At 36.1% G+C, this 17,946-nt stretch overlaps 1 protein-coding gene across 1 annotated transcript in view; it reads right to left on the bottom strand.

Annotated features, from left to right (window-relative positions):
- Positions 1–12,403: 12,403 nt before the first annotated feature.
- The window catches only part of LOC139841783 (clustered mitochondria protein-like), a 31,031-nt gene continuing 25,488 nt past the window's right edge, over positions 12,404–17,946 (bottom strand). Inside the window, 2 exon segments of the mRNA XM_071831984.1 lie at positions 12,404–12,654; positions 12,837–12,932. Of these exon segments, the coding sequence (XP_071688085.1) occupies positions 12,505–12,654; positions 12,837–12,932 (246 nt within the window). The 3' untranslated portion in view covers positions 12,404–12,504.

Genomic DNA, 17,946 nt, shown 5'->3' with positions numbered 1-17,946 from the left:
CAGAGTAAATATGTCGGGAGAGAGAAATTAAACTGGGGGATGAAACGTTGGCATGGACTGGTTGAAAAAGGTGAGAGCAGAGGTCGTTTGTTACAAAAATGCGATTCGCATTATGCGAGAAAAAGGAAAACCTTTAATGTTGTACGGAGAAAAGAACAACGCGAAATTAAATCTTATTAGTAGTTTGAAGGCGCAAAAACTAATAAGAAAAGGTTGTTACATCATTCTAGCACATATAAGAACATCAGTGATGTTCCCGTCGTAAAAGAATTTTCCGAAAGAATTACCGGGATTACCCCCACATCGATCCGTTGAATTTCAAATAGACCTTGTACCAGGAGCTGCACCAATAGCTCGTGCTCCATACAGACTCGCACCCAGCGAAATGAAAGAATTACAAAGTCAGTTACAGGAACTTTTAGAGCGTGGTTTCATTCAACCAAGCACATCACCATGGGGAGCTCCTGTTTTGTTTGTCAAGAAGAAAGATGGTACATTTAGGTTGTGTATCGACTACCGAGAGTTGAACAAACTTACCATCAAGAACCGCTACCCACTACCGAGAATTGACGACTTATTTGATCAACTACAAGGCTGGTATGTTTATTCGAAGATCGATTTACGTTCTGGATATCATCAAATGCGGGTGAAGGAGGATGATATTCCAAAGACTGCTTTTAGGATGCGTTACGGTCATTACGAGTTTATGGTTATGCCGTTTGGATTGACAAACGCACCAGCTGTGTTCATGGACCTCATGAACCGAGTGTGTGGGCCATATCTTGATAATTTTGTCATTGTTTTCATCGATGACATACTTATTTACTCAAAGAATGATCAAGAGCACAAAGAACATTTGAGAAAAGTGCTAGAGTTGCTGAGAAAAGAAAAACTATACGCTAAGTTTTCAAAGTGTGCATTTTGGTTGGAGGAAGTTCAATTCCTCTGTCACATAGTGAACAAAGATGGTATTCAGGTGGATCCAGCAAAGATTGAAACCGTTGAAAAGTGGGAAACCCCAAAACTCCGAAACATATACGCCAGTTTTTAGGACTAGCTGGTTACTACAGAAGGTTCATCCAAGACTTTTCCAAAATAGCAACACCCTTGACTGCATTAACGCATAAAGGGAAGAAATTTGAATGGAAAGATGAACAAGAGAAAGCGTTTCAATTGTTAAAGAAAAAGTTAACTACGGCACCTATATTGTCATTACCTGAAGGGAATGATGATTTTGTGATATATTGTGATGCCTCAAAGCAAGGTCTCGGTTGTGTATTAATGCAACGAACGAAAGTAATTGCTTATGCATCTAGACAATTGAAGATTCACGAACAGAATTATACGACGCATGATTTGGAATTAGGTGCAGTTGTTTTTGCATTAAAGACTTGGAGGCACTACTTATATGGGGTCAAAATTATTATATATACCGACCACAAAAGTCTTCAACACATATTTAATCAGAAACAACTGAACATGAGGCAGCGCAGGTGGAATGAATTATTGAATAATTACGACTTTGAGATTCGTTACCACCCAGGGAAGGCAAATGTGGTAGCCGACGCCTTGAGCAGAAAGGACAGAGAACCCATTCGTGTAAAATCTATGAATATAATGATTCACACTAACCTTACTACTCAAATAAAGGAGGCGCAACAAGGAGTTTTAAAAGAGGAAAACTTAAAGGATGAAATACCCAAAGGATCGGAGAAGCATCTTAATATTCGGGAAGACGGAACCCGGTATAGGGCTGAAATAATTTGGGTACCAAAATTTGGAGATATGAGAGAAATGGTACTTAGAGAAGCTCATAAAACCAGATACTCAATACATCCTGGAACGAGGAAGATGTACAAGGATCTCAAGAAATATTTTTGGTGGCCAGGTATGAAAGCCGATATTGCTAAATATGTAGGGAAATGTTTGACGTGTTCTAAGGTCAAAGCGGGGCATCAGAAACCATCAGGTCTACTTCAACAACCCGAAATCCCGGAATGGAAATGGAAAAACATTACCATGGATTTCATTTCTAAATTGCCAAGGACTGCAAGTGGTTTTGATACTATTTGGGTAATAGTTGATCGTCTCATCAAATCAGCACACTTCCTGCTAATAAGAGAAGATGACAAGATGGAGAAGTTAGCACGTCTGTATTTGAAGGAAGTCGTCTCCAGACATGGAATACCAATCTCTATTATCTCTGATAGGGATGGCAGATTTATTTCAAGATTTTGGCAGACATTACAGCAAGCATTAGGAACTCGTCTAAACATGAGTATTGCTTATCATCCACAAACTGATGGGCAGAGCGAAAGGAAGATACAAATGCTTGAAGACATGCTACGAGCATGTGTTATTGATTTCGAAAACAGTTGGGATCGACACCTTCTGTTAGCAGAATTTTCCTACAACAACAGCTACCATACAAGCATTGAGATGGCGCCGTTTGAAGCACTTTATGGTAGAAAGTGTAGGTCTCCGATTTGTTGGAGTGAAGTGGGGGATAGACAGATTACGGGTCCGGAGATAATACAAGAAACTACCGAGAAGATCATCCAAATTCAACAACGGTTGAAAACTGCCCAAAGTCGACAAAAGAGCTACGCTGATATTAAAAGAAAAGATATAGAATTTGAAATTAGAGAGATGGTCATGCTTAAAGTTGCACCTTGGAAAGGCGTTGTTCGATTTGGTAAACGAGGGAAATTAAATCCAAGGTATATTGGACCATTCAAGATTATTGATCGTGTCGGACCAGTAGCTTACCGACTTGAATTACCACAACAACTCGTGGCTGTACATAACACTTTTCACATCTCAAATTTGAAGAAATGTTTTGCTAAAAAAGATCTCACTATTCCGTTAGACAAAATCCAAATCAACGAAAAACTTCAATTCGTCGAAAAACCCGTCGAAATAATGGATCGTGAGGTTAAAAGACTTAAGAAAAACAAGATACAAATTGTTAAAGTTCGATGGAATGCTTGTAGAGGACCCGAGTTCACCTGGGAACGAGAAGATTAGTTGAAGAAGAAATACCCGCAATTATTTCCAGAAGATACGTCAACACCTCCAACTGCTTAAAATTTCGGGACGAAATTTATTTAACGGGTAGGTACTGTAGTGACCCGAACTTTTCCATGTTTATATATATTAAATGAAATTGTTATTTACATGATTAAGTGTTTCCAACATGTTGAGCAATCAAACTTGTTAAGACTTGATTAATTGAAATAGGTTTCATGTAGACAATTAACCACCCAAGTTGACCGGTGATTCACGAACGTTAACACTTGTAAAAACTATATGATGACATATATATGGATATATATATAGTTAACATGATATTATGATAAGTATGTATCTCATTAGGTATTTTAACAATGAGTTATATACATAAAAATGAGCCTATTAAATTAAGAAACTCGAAAACGATATATATAACGATTATCGTTATATCAACGTCTTACTAATTACATATGAATCATATTAAGATATTGATACACTATGTTTAACATGATAAAATGATAATTAAGTATATCATTAGGTATGTTAACAATGAACTACATATGTAAAACAAGACTACTAACTTAATGATTTCGAAACGAGGCATATATGTAACGATTATCGTTGTAACGACATTTAATTGTATATATATCATATTAAGATATATTAATACATCATAATATCATGATAATGTAATAATTTAACATCTCTTTAGATGTAATAAACAATGGGTTAACAACATTTAACATGATCGTTAACCTAAAGGTTTCAAAACAACACTTACATGTAACGACTAACGATGACTTAACTACTCAGTTAAAATGTATATACATGTAGTGTTTTAATATGTATTTATACACTTTTGAAAGACTTCAAGACACTTATCAAAATACTTCTACTTAACAAAAATGCTTACAATTACATCCTCGTTCAGTTTCATCAACAATTTTACTCGTATGCACCCGTATTCGTACTCGTACAATACACAGCTTTTAGATGTATGTACTATTGGTATATACACTCCAATGATTAGCTCTTAGCAGCCCATGCGAGTCACCTAACACATGTGAAAACCATCATTTGGCAACTAGCATGAAATATCTCATAAAATTACAAAAATATTAGTAATCATTCATGACTTATTTACATGAAAACAAAATTACATATCCTTTATATCTAATCCATATACCAACAGTCAAAAACACTTAAAAACACTTTCATTCTTCAATTTTCTTCATCTAATTGATCTCTCTCAAGTTCCATCTTCAAGTTCTAAGTGTTCTTCATAAATTCTACAAGTTCTAGTTTCATAAAATCAAGAATACTTCCAAGTTTACTAGCTCACTTCCAATCTTGTAAAGTGATCATCCAACCTCAATAAATCTTTGTTGTTTACAGTAAGATATCATTCTAAATCAAGTTAATACTCATATACAAACTTTGATTCAATTCCTATAACTATAACTATCTTAATTCGAGTGATAATCTTACTTGAACTTGTTTTCGTGTCATGATTCTACTTCAAGAACTTTCAAGCCATCCAAGATCCTTTGAAGCTAGATCATTTTTTGTCACTTCCAGTAGGTTTACCTACTAAACTTGAGGTAGTAATGATGTTCATAACATCATTCGATTCATACATATAAAACTATCTTTTTCGAAGATTTGAACATGTAATCACTAGAACATAGTTTAGTTAATTCTATACTTGTTCGCAAACAAAAGTTAATCCTTCTAACTTGACTTTTAAAATCAACTAAACACATGTTCTATATCTATATGATATGCTAACTTAATGATTTAAAACCGGATAACACGAAAAACACCGTAAAACCGGATATACGCCGTCGTAGTAACACCGCGGGCTGTTTTGGGTTAGTTAATTAAAAACTATGATAAACTTTGATTTAAAAGTTGTTCTTTTAGGAAAATGATTTTTCTTATGAACATGAAACTATATCCAAAAATCATGGTTAAACTCAAAGTGGAAGTATGTTTTCCAAAATGGTCATCTAGACGTCGTTCTTTCGACTGAAATGACTACCTTTACAAAAACGACTTGTAACTTATATTTCTGACTATAAACCTATACTTTTTATGTTTAGATTCATAAAATATAGTTCAATATGAAGCCATAGCAATTTGATTCACTCAAATCGGATTTAAAACGAAGAAGTTATGGGTAAAACAAGATTGGATATTTTTGATTGTTGTAGCTACGGGAAATATTGTAACAATTCTATACAAACCATATCCTAGCTAACTTATATTGTATTATACATGTATTCTAATATATTATGTAATCTTGGGATACCATAGACACATATGCAAATATTTTGACATATCATATCGACCCATGTATATATATTATTTGGAACAACCATAGACACTCTATATGCAGTAATGTTGAAGTTAGCTATACAGGGTTGAGGTTGATTCCAAAAATATATATACTTTGAGTTGTGATCTAGCCTGAGACGTGTATACACTAGGTCATGGATTGATTCAAGATAATATATATCGATTTATTTCTGTACATCTAATTGTGGACAACTAGTTGTAGGTTACTAACGAGGACAGCTGACTTAATAAACTTAAAACATTAAAACGTATTAAAAATGTTGTAAATATATTTTGAACATACTTTGATATATATGTACATATTTGTTATAGGTTCGTGAATCGACCAGTGGCCAAGTCTTACTTTCCGACGAAGTAAAAATCTGTGAAAATGAGTTATAGTCCCACTTTTAAAATCTAATATTTTGGGATGAGAATACATACAGTTTTATAAATGTTTTACGAAATAGACACAAATAATTGAAACTACATTATATGGGTGAATAATCGAAGCCGAATATGCCCCTTTTGCTTGGTAACCTAAGAATTAGTAAACCGATCTACTAATTGACGCGAATTCTAAAGATAGATCTATTGGGCCTAACGAACCCCATCCAAAGTACCAGATGCTTTAGTACTTCGAATTCGTTTTTATCATGTCCGAAGGATTTCCCGGAATGATAGGGGATATTCTTATATGCATCTTGTTAATGTCGGTTACCAGGTGTTCACCATATGAATGAATTTTATCTCTATGTATGGGATGTATATTGAAATATGAAATCTTGTGGTCTATTATTATGATTTGATAATATATAGGTTAAACCTATAACTCACCAACATTTTTGTTGATGTTTTAAGCATGTTTATTCTCAGGTGATTATTAAGAGCTTCCGCTGTTGCATACTAAAATAAGGACAAGATTTGGAGTCCATGCTTGTATGATATTATGTAAAAACTGCATTCAAGAAACTTATTTTTGATGTAATATATTCTTATTGTAAACCATTATGTAATGGTCGTGTGTAAACGGTATATTTTAGATTATCATTATTTGATAATCTACGTAATGCTTTTTAAACCTTTATCGATAAAATAAAGGTTATGGTTATTTTAAAAATGAATGCAGTCTTTGAAAAATGTTTCATATAGAGGTTAAAACCTCGCGACGAAATCAATTAATATGGAACGTTTATGATCAATATGAACGGGACATTTCATACGGCATTGTCGTCTTGGTCATATAAACAAGAAACGCATAACAAAGCTGCAACACGATGGGCTTCTTGAGTCAATCGGCAATGAGTCATTTGACATATGCGAATCTTGTTTATCTGGAAAAATGACAAAGAAACCCTTTACCCACCAGGTTGAAAGGGCGAGTGATCTACTTGGACTCATTCATACTGATGTATGTGGCCCATTTATAACAATGTCTAGAGATGGATCTACCTACTTCGTTACTTTTACTGATGATTTCAGTAGATATGGTTATGTTTACTTGATTAAACATAAACATGAAGTATTTGAAACGTTCAAAGCGTTTCAAAATGAAGTAGAAAATTAACTCGGAAAGACCATTAAGGTTCTACGGTCCGACCGTGGAGGCAAATATGAGTCAAGAGTTTTTAGATCATCTGAGAGATCGTGGGATTGTCTCACAGTTTACTCCTCCTTACACACCTCAGCGTAATGGGGTGTCAGAAAGGAGAAATCGAACTTTGCTTGACATGGTTCGATCAATGATGAGTCTAACAACTCTACTAGTATCCTTTTGGGGATATGCTCTAGAGTCTGCTGCAAGCATTCTCAACATGGTTCCAACCAAGAAGGTAAACAAGACACCATACGAAATATGGCATGGGAAGGTCCCAAATCTGTCTTACTTGAAAGTCTGGGGTTGTGACGCTCACGTGAAACGTGATACACCGAACAAACTTGAGTCCAGAACTATCAAATGTATCTTTGTAGGATACCCAAAGGAAACGATGGGATACTACTTCTACTATCCAGCAGAAAACAAGGTTTTCATTGCTAGATATGCTGAGTTTTTGGAGAAGAGTCTCCTCTTACAAGAAGCAAGTGGGAGCATTGTAGATCTTGAAGAAATTCAAGAACAAGATACATTACCTTCTGAAGACACTAGCGAAATTCGTACTGAGCCGCAACATGAAAATGTCGAGGTGCAGGACGAAGCATGTCTCATTCGTAGATCTAGTAGAACCTCTCGTCCACCAAAAAGGTTAAACCTTATGGTTACGACAGAGGACTTAGAATTAGGGGATCTGGGCGAACCCGCTAATTACAAAGCTGCATTGTCAGATCCTGAATCTGATAAATGGCAAGATGTTATGAATGACGAGATGCAGTCATGAAAGATAATCAAGTTTGGCACTTGATTGATCTCCCACCAAACAGCAAGCCTGTTGGGTGTAAATGGATCTTCAAGAAGAAGACCGACATGGACGAAAATGTACACACCCTTAAGGCCCGCTTGGTAGCAAAAGGTTATACTCAAACCTACGGGGTTGATTATGAAGAGACCTTTTCTCCAGTGGCGGACATTAAAGCTATTAGGATACTCATAGCTGTAGCAGCGTACTATGACTATGAGATTTGGCAAATAGATGTCAAAACCGCATTCCTAAATGGTCACCTTAGCGAGGACGTATATATGGTGCAACCTAAAGGGTTTGTGAATCCTAAGTATCCTAATAAAGTATGCAAGCTTCAGAAATCCATTTATGGATTAAAGCAAGCATCAAGGAGTTGGAACAAGAAGTTTGATGAGAAAATCAAAGGGTTTGGTTTCTCACAAAACCTTGACCAACCATGTGTGTACATGAGAGCTAGTGGGAGCGTTAAAGTCTTTCTAATCTTATATGTTGATGACATATTACTCATGGGAAATCATATTCCAACGCTACAAGACGTTAAGTCCTGGCTTGGAAAATGTTTCTCTGTGAAAGATCTGGGAGATGCAGCGTATATCCTAGGAATCAAGATCTATAGAGATAGATCTAATCGGTTAATAGGTCTAAGTCAAAGTGCATATGTTAACAAAATCTTAAAGCGATTTAAGATGGAAGCTTCCAAGCGAGATAGTCTTCCTCTGCAACCAAATGTAGTATTGAGTAAGTCTCAAGCCCCCTCTACACCCGAAGAGGTGAAGCGAATGATTAGAGTCCCATATGCTTCAGCTATTGGATCCATCATGTATGCTATGAGGTGCACTAGACCAGATGTTTCTTTTGCTCTCAATATGACAAGCCGATACCAACAGAATCCAGGTGATTGTCACTGGACTGCTGTAAAGAATATATTGAAGTATTTGCGAAATACTAAAGATATGTTCTTAGTTTACGGAGGTTTCGATGAACTGAGCATAAAGTGTTACACTGATGCTAGTTTCGAAACTGATCGAGATGATAGTCGATCACAATCTGGCTACATTTTCATTATGAACGGAGGTGCAGTCGACTGGAGAAGTTCGAAACAGAGCACTACAGCGATGTCTACAACAAAATCAGAATACATTGCTGCATTGCTCAGGAAGCTGTTTGGATCAGAAAATTCATATCTGGGCTTGGCGTTGTTCCCAGCATAATCCCATGAACATGTATTGCGACAATACTGGTGCTATAGTAATAGCAAATGAACCAGGAGTTCTACGTGGTGCCAAACACATCCTTCGAAAATTTCACTACATACGTGAAGTTATAGAGAGAGGTGACGTACGTATTCAAAAGGTTTCAACAGAAGACAATCTAGCTGACCCGTTCACAAAGCCAATGTCTTGTACCAAGCACGTCGAGCATTCTAGGAACATTGGGCTTAGACCAGCTAATAGTTTTACGTAATTTTAGTGTTTGGATAATTGGAACATGAAAGCAGTTTTTATTTGTAATGAATTGATATAATGTGTTATGATCGTTTTTATTCATAATAAATGTGTTCTATATTTGCATGTTTAAATCCGTGAATAATGACTTATTCTAAATTTTCCATTGTCGATTGATGATACGGGAGTAACATCAAACTAAGACAAATGTGAGTGTTTGATATGGTGTAATGTTGTTACTATCAAACTCACATGTATTCATAGGATGAATATCGGAATGACCCAACCTTCGAGATTTCACTACATGGATCGGTGTCAATAGTGAAACTTGCAAGTGGTTATGTCATAATGTCCTTCGACTTAAGATGCACGCCGGTTTCGATGTGTGGAGCATTATACTTTGATATGGTTAAACACTGTCCTGAATAAGGCTGTTATAAAAGCCATTATTGGGTGTAATGTAAAGCTCGTGACAGACACGTGTATGCAAGATAGGATTTGTTCCTCCAACCTGTTTGGAGTTAGATACTTATGAGCTTCTCGATGAATGAATAAGATATTTGTATGGCCGCACCCAAATGTAATTGAGATGATACTTAATTAGTTTGGTGATCTAATTCACTTATGAGAATCGAGAAACAAAACTGTTAAACAAATGAGAAAGACTGATGATCCATGTCTCAAGTTTAACTAAAGTATCTGAAACAAAAGGATAAATGACATTTAACACTTACTATGAGCAGTTCTGAGAAACTACCCTCACGTGAATTTGGGAACAATGGCGTGTTGCTAGACGCTAACCATTGTTTGTATAGTTACTTGGTGTTGTGTCGTGCACAAGTGGGAGTCTGTAGGATTTATGCGCAAGCTACAACACATAACTATATGGCTGAATTCATTTGAGCCTTCGGGGTCACACACTTATACACCTAGACGTCAATTAATAATATATAGTGATATATTATTCAAGTAATAAATAAAAGTATTTAATTAATTAGTTAATTAAATAAAATTTCGTGTCAAATAAGTTTTACGTGTAAGCAAAGAAAATAATGGATTTAGTTGGTTTTCGTTCTCTTCAAGAAATTGCAAGCAGGAAAGGAAATTATATATAATATTAAAATAATATATTTGGAATTGAATATGGACTTGGTTTGGGGTCACCGACTTTTGGAGTATATATATATTATCTTTAGTTCTCTTTTTTGTCAACACAATAAAACCCAAGTATTATTTTGGTCTTTTTCTTCTGATTCGCAAAACTACAATAAACCCACAAGATTTGCTTTCGACTGAAACTATAATATTACGTATTCTACTTCGGTTTTTTTTTTGTCTACGGACTTAACAAAACCCACTGTTCTTTACAATTCAACATATAAATAATCCTTGGGATTATTTATTATTACTTGACGGGACTAGCACATCCGTTTGACGTTGTTCGAAGTGTAGTGTGGACTACCCTAGCGGCAATCATACTTTTGGTTGTTGGTTTCTCATCCTTCAATCCGGTTCTTCAGGAAGGTATAATCTTTTAAACTCGTTTGTTGTATTTATTTATTTAACCGTATGAATCATATGGATCCGTTTTGGTGATTTATTTAATACAATATAATTAATACGCTTCCGCTTAAAGTTATTGTTATTATATGTATGTACATGATAATAATTAATTGGAAAATTGTTTTCTTAAAACCCTAAATCACCAACATCTTTAACTATCAGAGCTCCAGTTTCACTTAGGATTTTACTGACTTCAGAAGAAACGGCTTTCAATTGAGGGTTTATGACGTCATCTCCGCTGCATTTGCCGGAGATCATATCTAAATACGGTTCCAGATCGATCACTGGTAACTCCATTTCGTTAACTTCGATAATTGATCTTCAGATAATAAATAATTTAATAAAATGAGATGAAAATATTAAATGAAAAAAGAGCTCGAGATCCCAAGAGGATATGTTTGTGTTTATTGAGTGATGGCGGGAGAATTTGTTTTTCACGGCGTCAGTTGCGTACCAGCGCATTTTAGTATCAACAAGTGTTATTGACTTTGTAACAGCATAAGTGCCTGGAGTCGATTTCAGCGTCGACCAAATTGACGTTGTCCGCCCCCACCTCACCGTCGCCTCACCGTCGATTCCAACGTCGCCTCCCATCGTCCCTCTTCCGACGCTGGTTCCTTTTGTTTTTTTCTTTCTTTTAAATTACTCAATTTTCTTATTGGTCCACACTTTGAAATTGACACCGAAATAGACAACGAACGACACCCCACTTTAATCAATTTCAAAGTTCATTTTCGACACCGAAATGGACCTTGGCAAAGAGACACGCACACCTCGTGCTCTAAGTTTTCTGGAAGCGATTGGTACACCACGCGTGTAATTTGTATTATTTTCTGTTTAAATGGCTTTGGAAATTACAATCTAGAAATATACTTAACTTCAGAATTCATTATTTTCTTTGTATCGTTCTTGATTAAATTTTGATTCGGTACTCTAATGCATCTAATTCAAGATCTTAATGTTTAATTCTTGCTTCCTCCGTCCCGGATTAAATGTCCACCAATGAATTTTTGAATTTTTTTTTTTTATATAATAGATTAGTAAAATGTCCACTTTACGCTTCATTTAATAAGCCATTGTAGTTAATTAACTTCCAAAATAAAGTAAGAAAGAGATGAAATCAGTATTAAAAGTTTTACCGATTTCCACATATAAAATAGCGAAATTAGAACTTTAGTGTTTTTTTATTATTTTGAGTAAAAGATATTTATTTTGAGACATATAAATAGTAATAATGTATATTTTTATGGGACGAATAGAGTATTTCATAATAGAACATGTTTAGTTAGTTTATTATGTATTTCATGTTTCTACCTAAATATCAAGATGCTTTATCCTTGTTTTATATTTATATTAGAACTGTTTATGATTTATTACGTTATACAATGATTTATTTCATGTGATTTACTTCAATTGACTTGCCAAATTTATTGGTTGAAACGGAACATCATTTTATATCTAGCCCTAAATTTTGAACGTCTGATGAGTTCCAAAAGAGTATAAATGAATTTTATAGTGAGACGATATGAAACATATTAGGGTCTTAGGGATATGAAAACTGACAAGTTCTATACTTAGCAATGTGATCCGGGTGGTTTTATCGAGATATAAGGGGTAATGAAGAAATAAGAACACGTTGTCTCTTTTGATTGAAAGCCCATTCATAATTGAAGGTACTCAGTGACATGACGCTAATTGAGTATTAAAGCCAAAACAGTTGGCACATAACCATGACCCATACACTAATATCCTTAGTCATCCATCATTCGATCAGTTATCAGCCGAATTAGTAGAGCTCTAGCAGCAGCTTTTTCCCTTATTTCGCTAATGTCACAGCCGCCATTGCCTGAAGCTCCACCGCCAGATGCTGCTTGGAATGCTTGTATCAAATCAGGGTGAGCCTGTACACACACCAACACAGTTTGAACTTTGAAGTAAAAATACCTTTAAAAACTTTGAAAAGATGTTTTACAAAAAATAATATTCTAAAAGGCTTTTTTAATAAATACCACTAACTTTAAAGTAACAACCACAAGTATTACGTAATGTAATAGATCAATTATAACTTAAAATCTTAAAACACCTTTGACGATGTGGTTTGATGTATCTTTAAAAGATCAATTGTTGCTTGAGCTGAAACAACATTTGCAGCTTGTCCTTCCTGCTTTTGTGTAGTCATCTGTCATCATATTATTATCAATAATCAATAACAATTAATTAAGAAAAAACATAAACTACTTGTTGAGAAAAGCGACACCGAATTATAGCAAACCGCTAGTAATACTCGAAATAATGACAATAAAGGAACACCAAGATCTAACGTGGAAAACCCCAATAGGGTAAAAACCACGGGCAAGGAAAGAAACGTTTCACTAATAAGAAAAATAGGAATTACACTTTCTCTCTAATTACAAGGATAAATACTAATCTTTATATCTCTTGTAATTAGGAGATTACTCACAAACTCTCTAATTATTTCTTTTAGTATATAAGTAATCTTGTAATTTTGGGATGAATAAAATGAACCATCTCATACCTCTATTTATAGTAAATGAGATTGAGGTTGGTGAAGTTTGCATGGCATGAAAGTCTTAATTGTATCACATATACCATCAAATACATGTGAGTATTTGACCACAAATCCACCTACCAAGCCACCATATTTGACAATCTCCCACTTGAAGATTCGATTGAAGCTCAATCAATCTTCACACGATAATTCTTCCTTGCCAATGATGTTGCTTACGTCTCTACTAGGCCGCATGAGGAACGGCACCAAATAAACTTGTCACGGTTGATTGACTTTGTTAGAAAATCGGCCACATTGTCGTCAGTATGAATTTTCTGCACATCCACGGTTCCTTCTTCCACTTTCTCACGAACGAAGTGATACTGAACTCGTATATGCTTTATTTTCGAATGAAATGCCGGATTCCTTGCAAGATGCAAGGCACTCTGGTTGTCACAAAATAAAGTGATATTCTTCTGTTTGTGCCCGAGTTCTTCCAACAACATCTTCAACCATACTGCCTCTTTAGTAGCTTGAGTAGCTGCTACATATTCTGCTTCTGTTGTTGACGTTGCCACAACTGACTGCAGTTTTGAAACCCAGCTTACTGTTCCACCACAAAGTTTGAAAACATATGCAGTGGTAGATTTACTTTTATCGATATCACCTGCATAATCTGAATCAACATACCCTTTGACAATAAAGTCTGGTTCCCCATAACATAATGCAACATCTAAGGTTCCCTTGATGTATTTAAGGATCCTCTTTACCGCATTCCAATGCTCTTTACCAGGATTCGCCATGTACCGACTAACTACTCCCACTGCATGTGCAATGTCTGGTCTTGTACATATCATTGCGAACATTAAACTTCCCACTGCTGATGCATACGGTACGCGAGACATCTCCTTTCTCTCGTATTCACTGCTAGGACACATAACGGAGGATAACTTGAGATTAGTAGGAAGTGGGGTTGAGATTGGCTTACTATCTTGCATATTGAAGCGCTGCAAGACTTTCTTCAAATAATTCTTTTGAGAAAGCCAAATCTTCCTATTATCTCTGTCTCGGTGAATTTGCATCCCTAGAATCTTGTTTGCGGCACCCAAGTCTTTCATTTCAAACTCCCTAGCCAATTGAGCCTTCAGCTTATTAATACGATCTTTGTTGGGGCCTGCAACCAACATGTCGTCTACATATAACAGCAAAATGACAAAATCATTGTCCCCAAACCTCTTGAAATATGCACAAGGGTCTGCATAAAGTCTGTTATATTCAAGGCTCATTATGAAAGAATCAAATCTCTTATACCAGCATCTCGGCGCCTGTTTGAGACCATACAGAGATTTCTTTAACCTGCAAACCAAGTTCTTTTTTCCTTGTAGTTCAAAACCTTCTGGTTGAAGCATATAAATTTCTTCTTCAAGATTTCCATGAAGAAATGCAGTTTTCACATCTAGCTGCTCTAGATGCAAATCAAATGTAGCACACATCGCTAGAACTACTCGAATTGTTGTAAGTCGAACCACAAGAGAAAATATTTCATTAAAGTCCGTACCTTCTTTCTGAGCATATCCTTTAACCACCAGTCTTGCACGATACCGCTCCACTTGATCATCGCCATTTCGCTTGATCTTATACACCCATTTATTTTCAATAGGTTTTCTACCTTTCGGCAATGTCACAAGTTCCCATGTTTTATTTTTATGAAGAGCTTCAATTTCTTCCTGCATAGCTGTCATCCACTGAGATGCATCTGAATGATTTAGTGCCTCGCGAAGAGTTGTTGGCTCTCCTTCCTCTGTTAGAAGACAATATGCAACATTACTTTCCATAATATAATCCGAGTGCCACCCTGGACATTTTCTTTCCCGATTAGAAATACGAGTCGCTGGAGCTTCATCAACGACTACTTGATTTTCATCGTGCTCTGGTACTGCTTCAGAAGAATCTTTATGAAATTCATTACCCACCTGTATCGGTATAGTTTCTTTTGAAGTGCTAACATCTTCAAGATCTTTGTCTTCTGTAAAGACAACATCTCTGCTGATGACTACTTTGTGGGCAGTGGGGTCCCACAAGCGATACCCCTTAACTCCATCAGCATACCCCAAGAACAAACACTTTCTGGACTTCAGATCAAACTTTGTCGTTTCTTGAGAATTGTACATTGCGTACACAGGACTTCCAAATACATGAAGGTCAGAATAATTAACTGGTTTTCCAGTCCACATTTCCATCGGCGATTTCAACTCAATTGCAGTTGATGGTGACCGATTTATCACGTAACAGGCAGTACTTACTGCTTCTGCCCAGAATGATTTTCCCAAGCTTGCAGTTGCCAACATCGCCCTTGTTCTATCTAACAAGGTTCTGTTCATCCGCTCTGCCACTCCGTTTTATTGAGGAGTGTATGCTGTCGTGAACTGACTTTTGATACCTTCTTGTTTGCAAAACCTATCAAATTCATCACCAGTGTATTCTCCTCCATTATCTGTCCTCAAACACTTGATCTTTTTACCAGATTCAAGTTCAACCCGCGCTTTGTAAACTTTGAAAACTTCAAACACATCCGCCTTTCTCTTGATTGGGTACACCCAACATCTCCTAGTGTAATCATCAATAAATGATACAAAATACTTTGCTCCTCCTAGGGATTGAACTGGTGCTTGCCACACATCAGAGTGAACCAATTCTAGAATCAATTTACTTCTAGAATTTGATGTGTTAAACTTCAGGCGATGCTGCTTGCTGATTACACAATGCTCACAGAAAGGTAGCGATACCTTTGTAAGACCAGGAATAAGATTTCTTTCCACAAGAATCTTCATACCTTGTTCAGACATGTGTCCAAGCTTTTGATGCCATGTCATAGCAACTTTATCACTTGAACTATTCGAAGCAACAGATGCTTCCGATTCCTGTACCGTCTCGCCTTTCAGAATGTATAAATTAGCACCCACCTTTTCTCCTTTCATAAGTACAACCACGCCTTTCTTGATTATCATGATCTTCTCATGTATCACCATCTTACAACCAAGATCATCCAATTGTCCTAAAGACAATAAGTTCTTCTTCAAACCCTCCACGTGTCGCACACCTTGAATAGTACGAACTGTACCATCATGCATCTTCAAAATGATATCTCCAATTCCAATGATCTTTAGTTTATGATCATTACAACTGTATACAGATCCTCCTGAGATACGTTCATATTGTTTGAACCATTCTCTTCTAGGGGTCATGTGAAAAGTAGCTCCCGAGTCAAATAACCAGACATCAACAAATGTCTTTCTGCCTTCATTTGCTACCACTGCCTCACTAATCAAAGCAGTCCCATCATCTGAAGTGCTTGCAATATTTCCTTGAGGATTTGAGTTATTTAAACTTCGACAATCCTTCTTCAGGTGACCTTTCTTGCCACAATTGTAGCATGTATAGGTCTTTTTCTTTTTAGACTTTGGTTTACCGTGATTGTGACTCCCACTTGGGCCACGTTCCGTTGATCTCCCTCCTGACACCAATAAGGCCTCCACTTGTCGTGAACCGGCCTGTTTGTCCTCCTTGTTATTGCGCCGATTTTCTTCTTCTAGAATAGCAGCCGCAACTTCATCATAGACTAGATACTCCGAGAGAACATTATTGGTTAAGTTAATAATGAGTTGATCATATGAATCAGGTAGACTCTGAAGTAAAAGTTCAGCACGTTCTTTTGGCTCTATATTGCAGCTTAATGAAGCGAGTTGAGAAAATAGAGTATTCAAAGAATTAATGTGCTCATTAACTGAAGTAGATTCATTCATGTGTAGCGCATAAAGTTTCCTCTTAAGGAATATCTTGTTGTGGAGTGATTTGGTCTCGTACAATTTTACGAGGTGATCCCAAATCTCTTTCGCCGTCTTCTTTTCTTCTATGCTAGACAAAACGCCATCTGCTAGTGCCAGATGAAGATTTGCGATAGCCTGGCCGTCTATCTCTTCCCATTTTTCATCAGTGACTTCGGCGGAACGTCCACTGATGGCCGCCAAACACTTATCCTTTCTCAGGATAGCTTTCATCTTTAGTTTCCATAACGAGAAGTTACTCCCGTTGAACTTTTCAATTTCAAATTTCGTAGACATTGCTATAATTACAATCTTCTTTTCGACAATATTATTTTTCTTGAGAAATAGTACCCGAGAACTTTTATCGAGTGAAATTAATCTTACTTATTTTCTGATGTGGACGATCCACTCCAGTGGCAACCACAGAGCATACGATAAGTAGATTAATACACACTAGATATTAGAACCTTAGCTCTTGATACCACTTGTTGAGAAAAGCGACACCGAATTATAGCAAACCGCTAGTAATACTCGAAATAATGACAATAAAGGAACACCAAGATCTAACGTGGAAAACCCCAATAGGGTAAAAACCACGGGCAAGGAAAGAAACGTTTCACTAATAAGAAAAATAGGAATTACACTTTCTCTCTAATTACAAGGATAAATACTAATCTTTATATCTCTTGTAATTAGGAGATTACTCACAAACTCTCTAATTATTTCTTTTAGTATATAAGTAATCTTGTAATTTTGGGATGAATAAAATGAACCATCTCATACCTCTATTTATAGTAAATGAGATTGAGGTTGGTGAAGTTTGCATGGCATGAAAGTCTTAATTGTATCACATATATCAT

This window comes from Rutidosis leptorrhynchoides, chromosome 4 (assembly GCF_046630445.1).
Source record: "Rutidosis leptorrhynchoides isolate AG116_Rl617_1_P2 chromosome 4, CSIRO_AGI_Rlap_v1, whole genome shotgun sequence".
Lineage (NCBI taxonomy): Eukaryota > Viridiplantae > Streptophyta > Magnoliopsida > Asterales > Asteraceae > Rutidosis > Rutidosis leptorrhynchoides.
The sequence above is the reverse complement of the archived record's forward strand: the minus strand, read 5'-3'. Positions and strand labels throughout refer to the sequence as shown.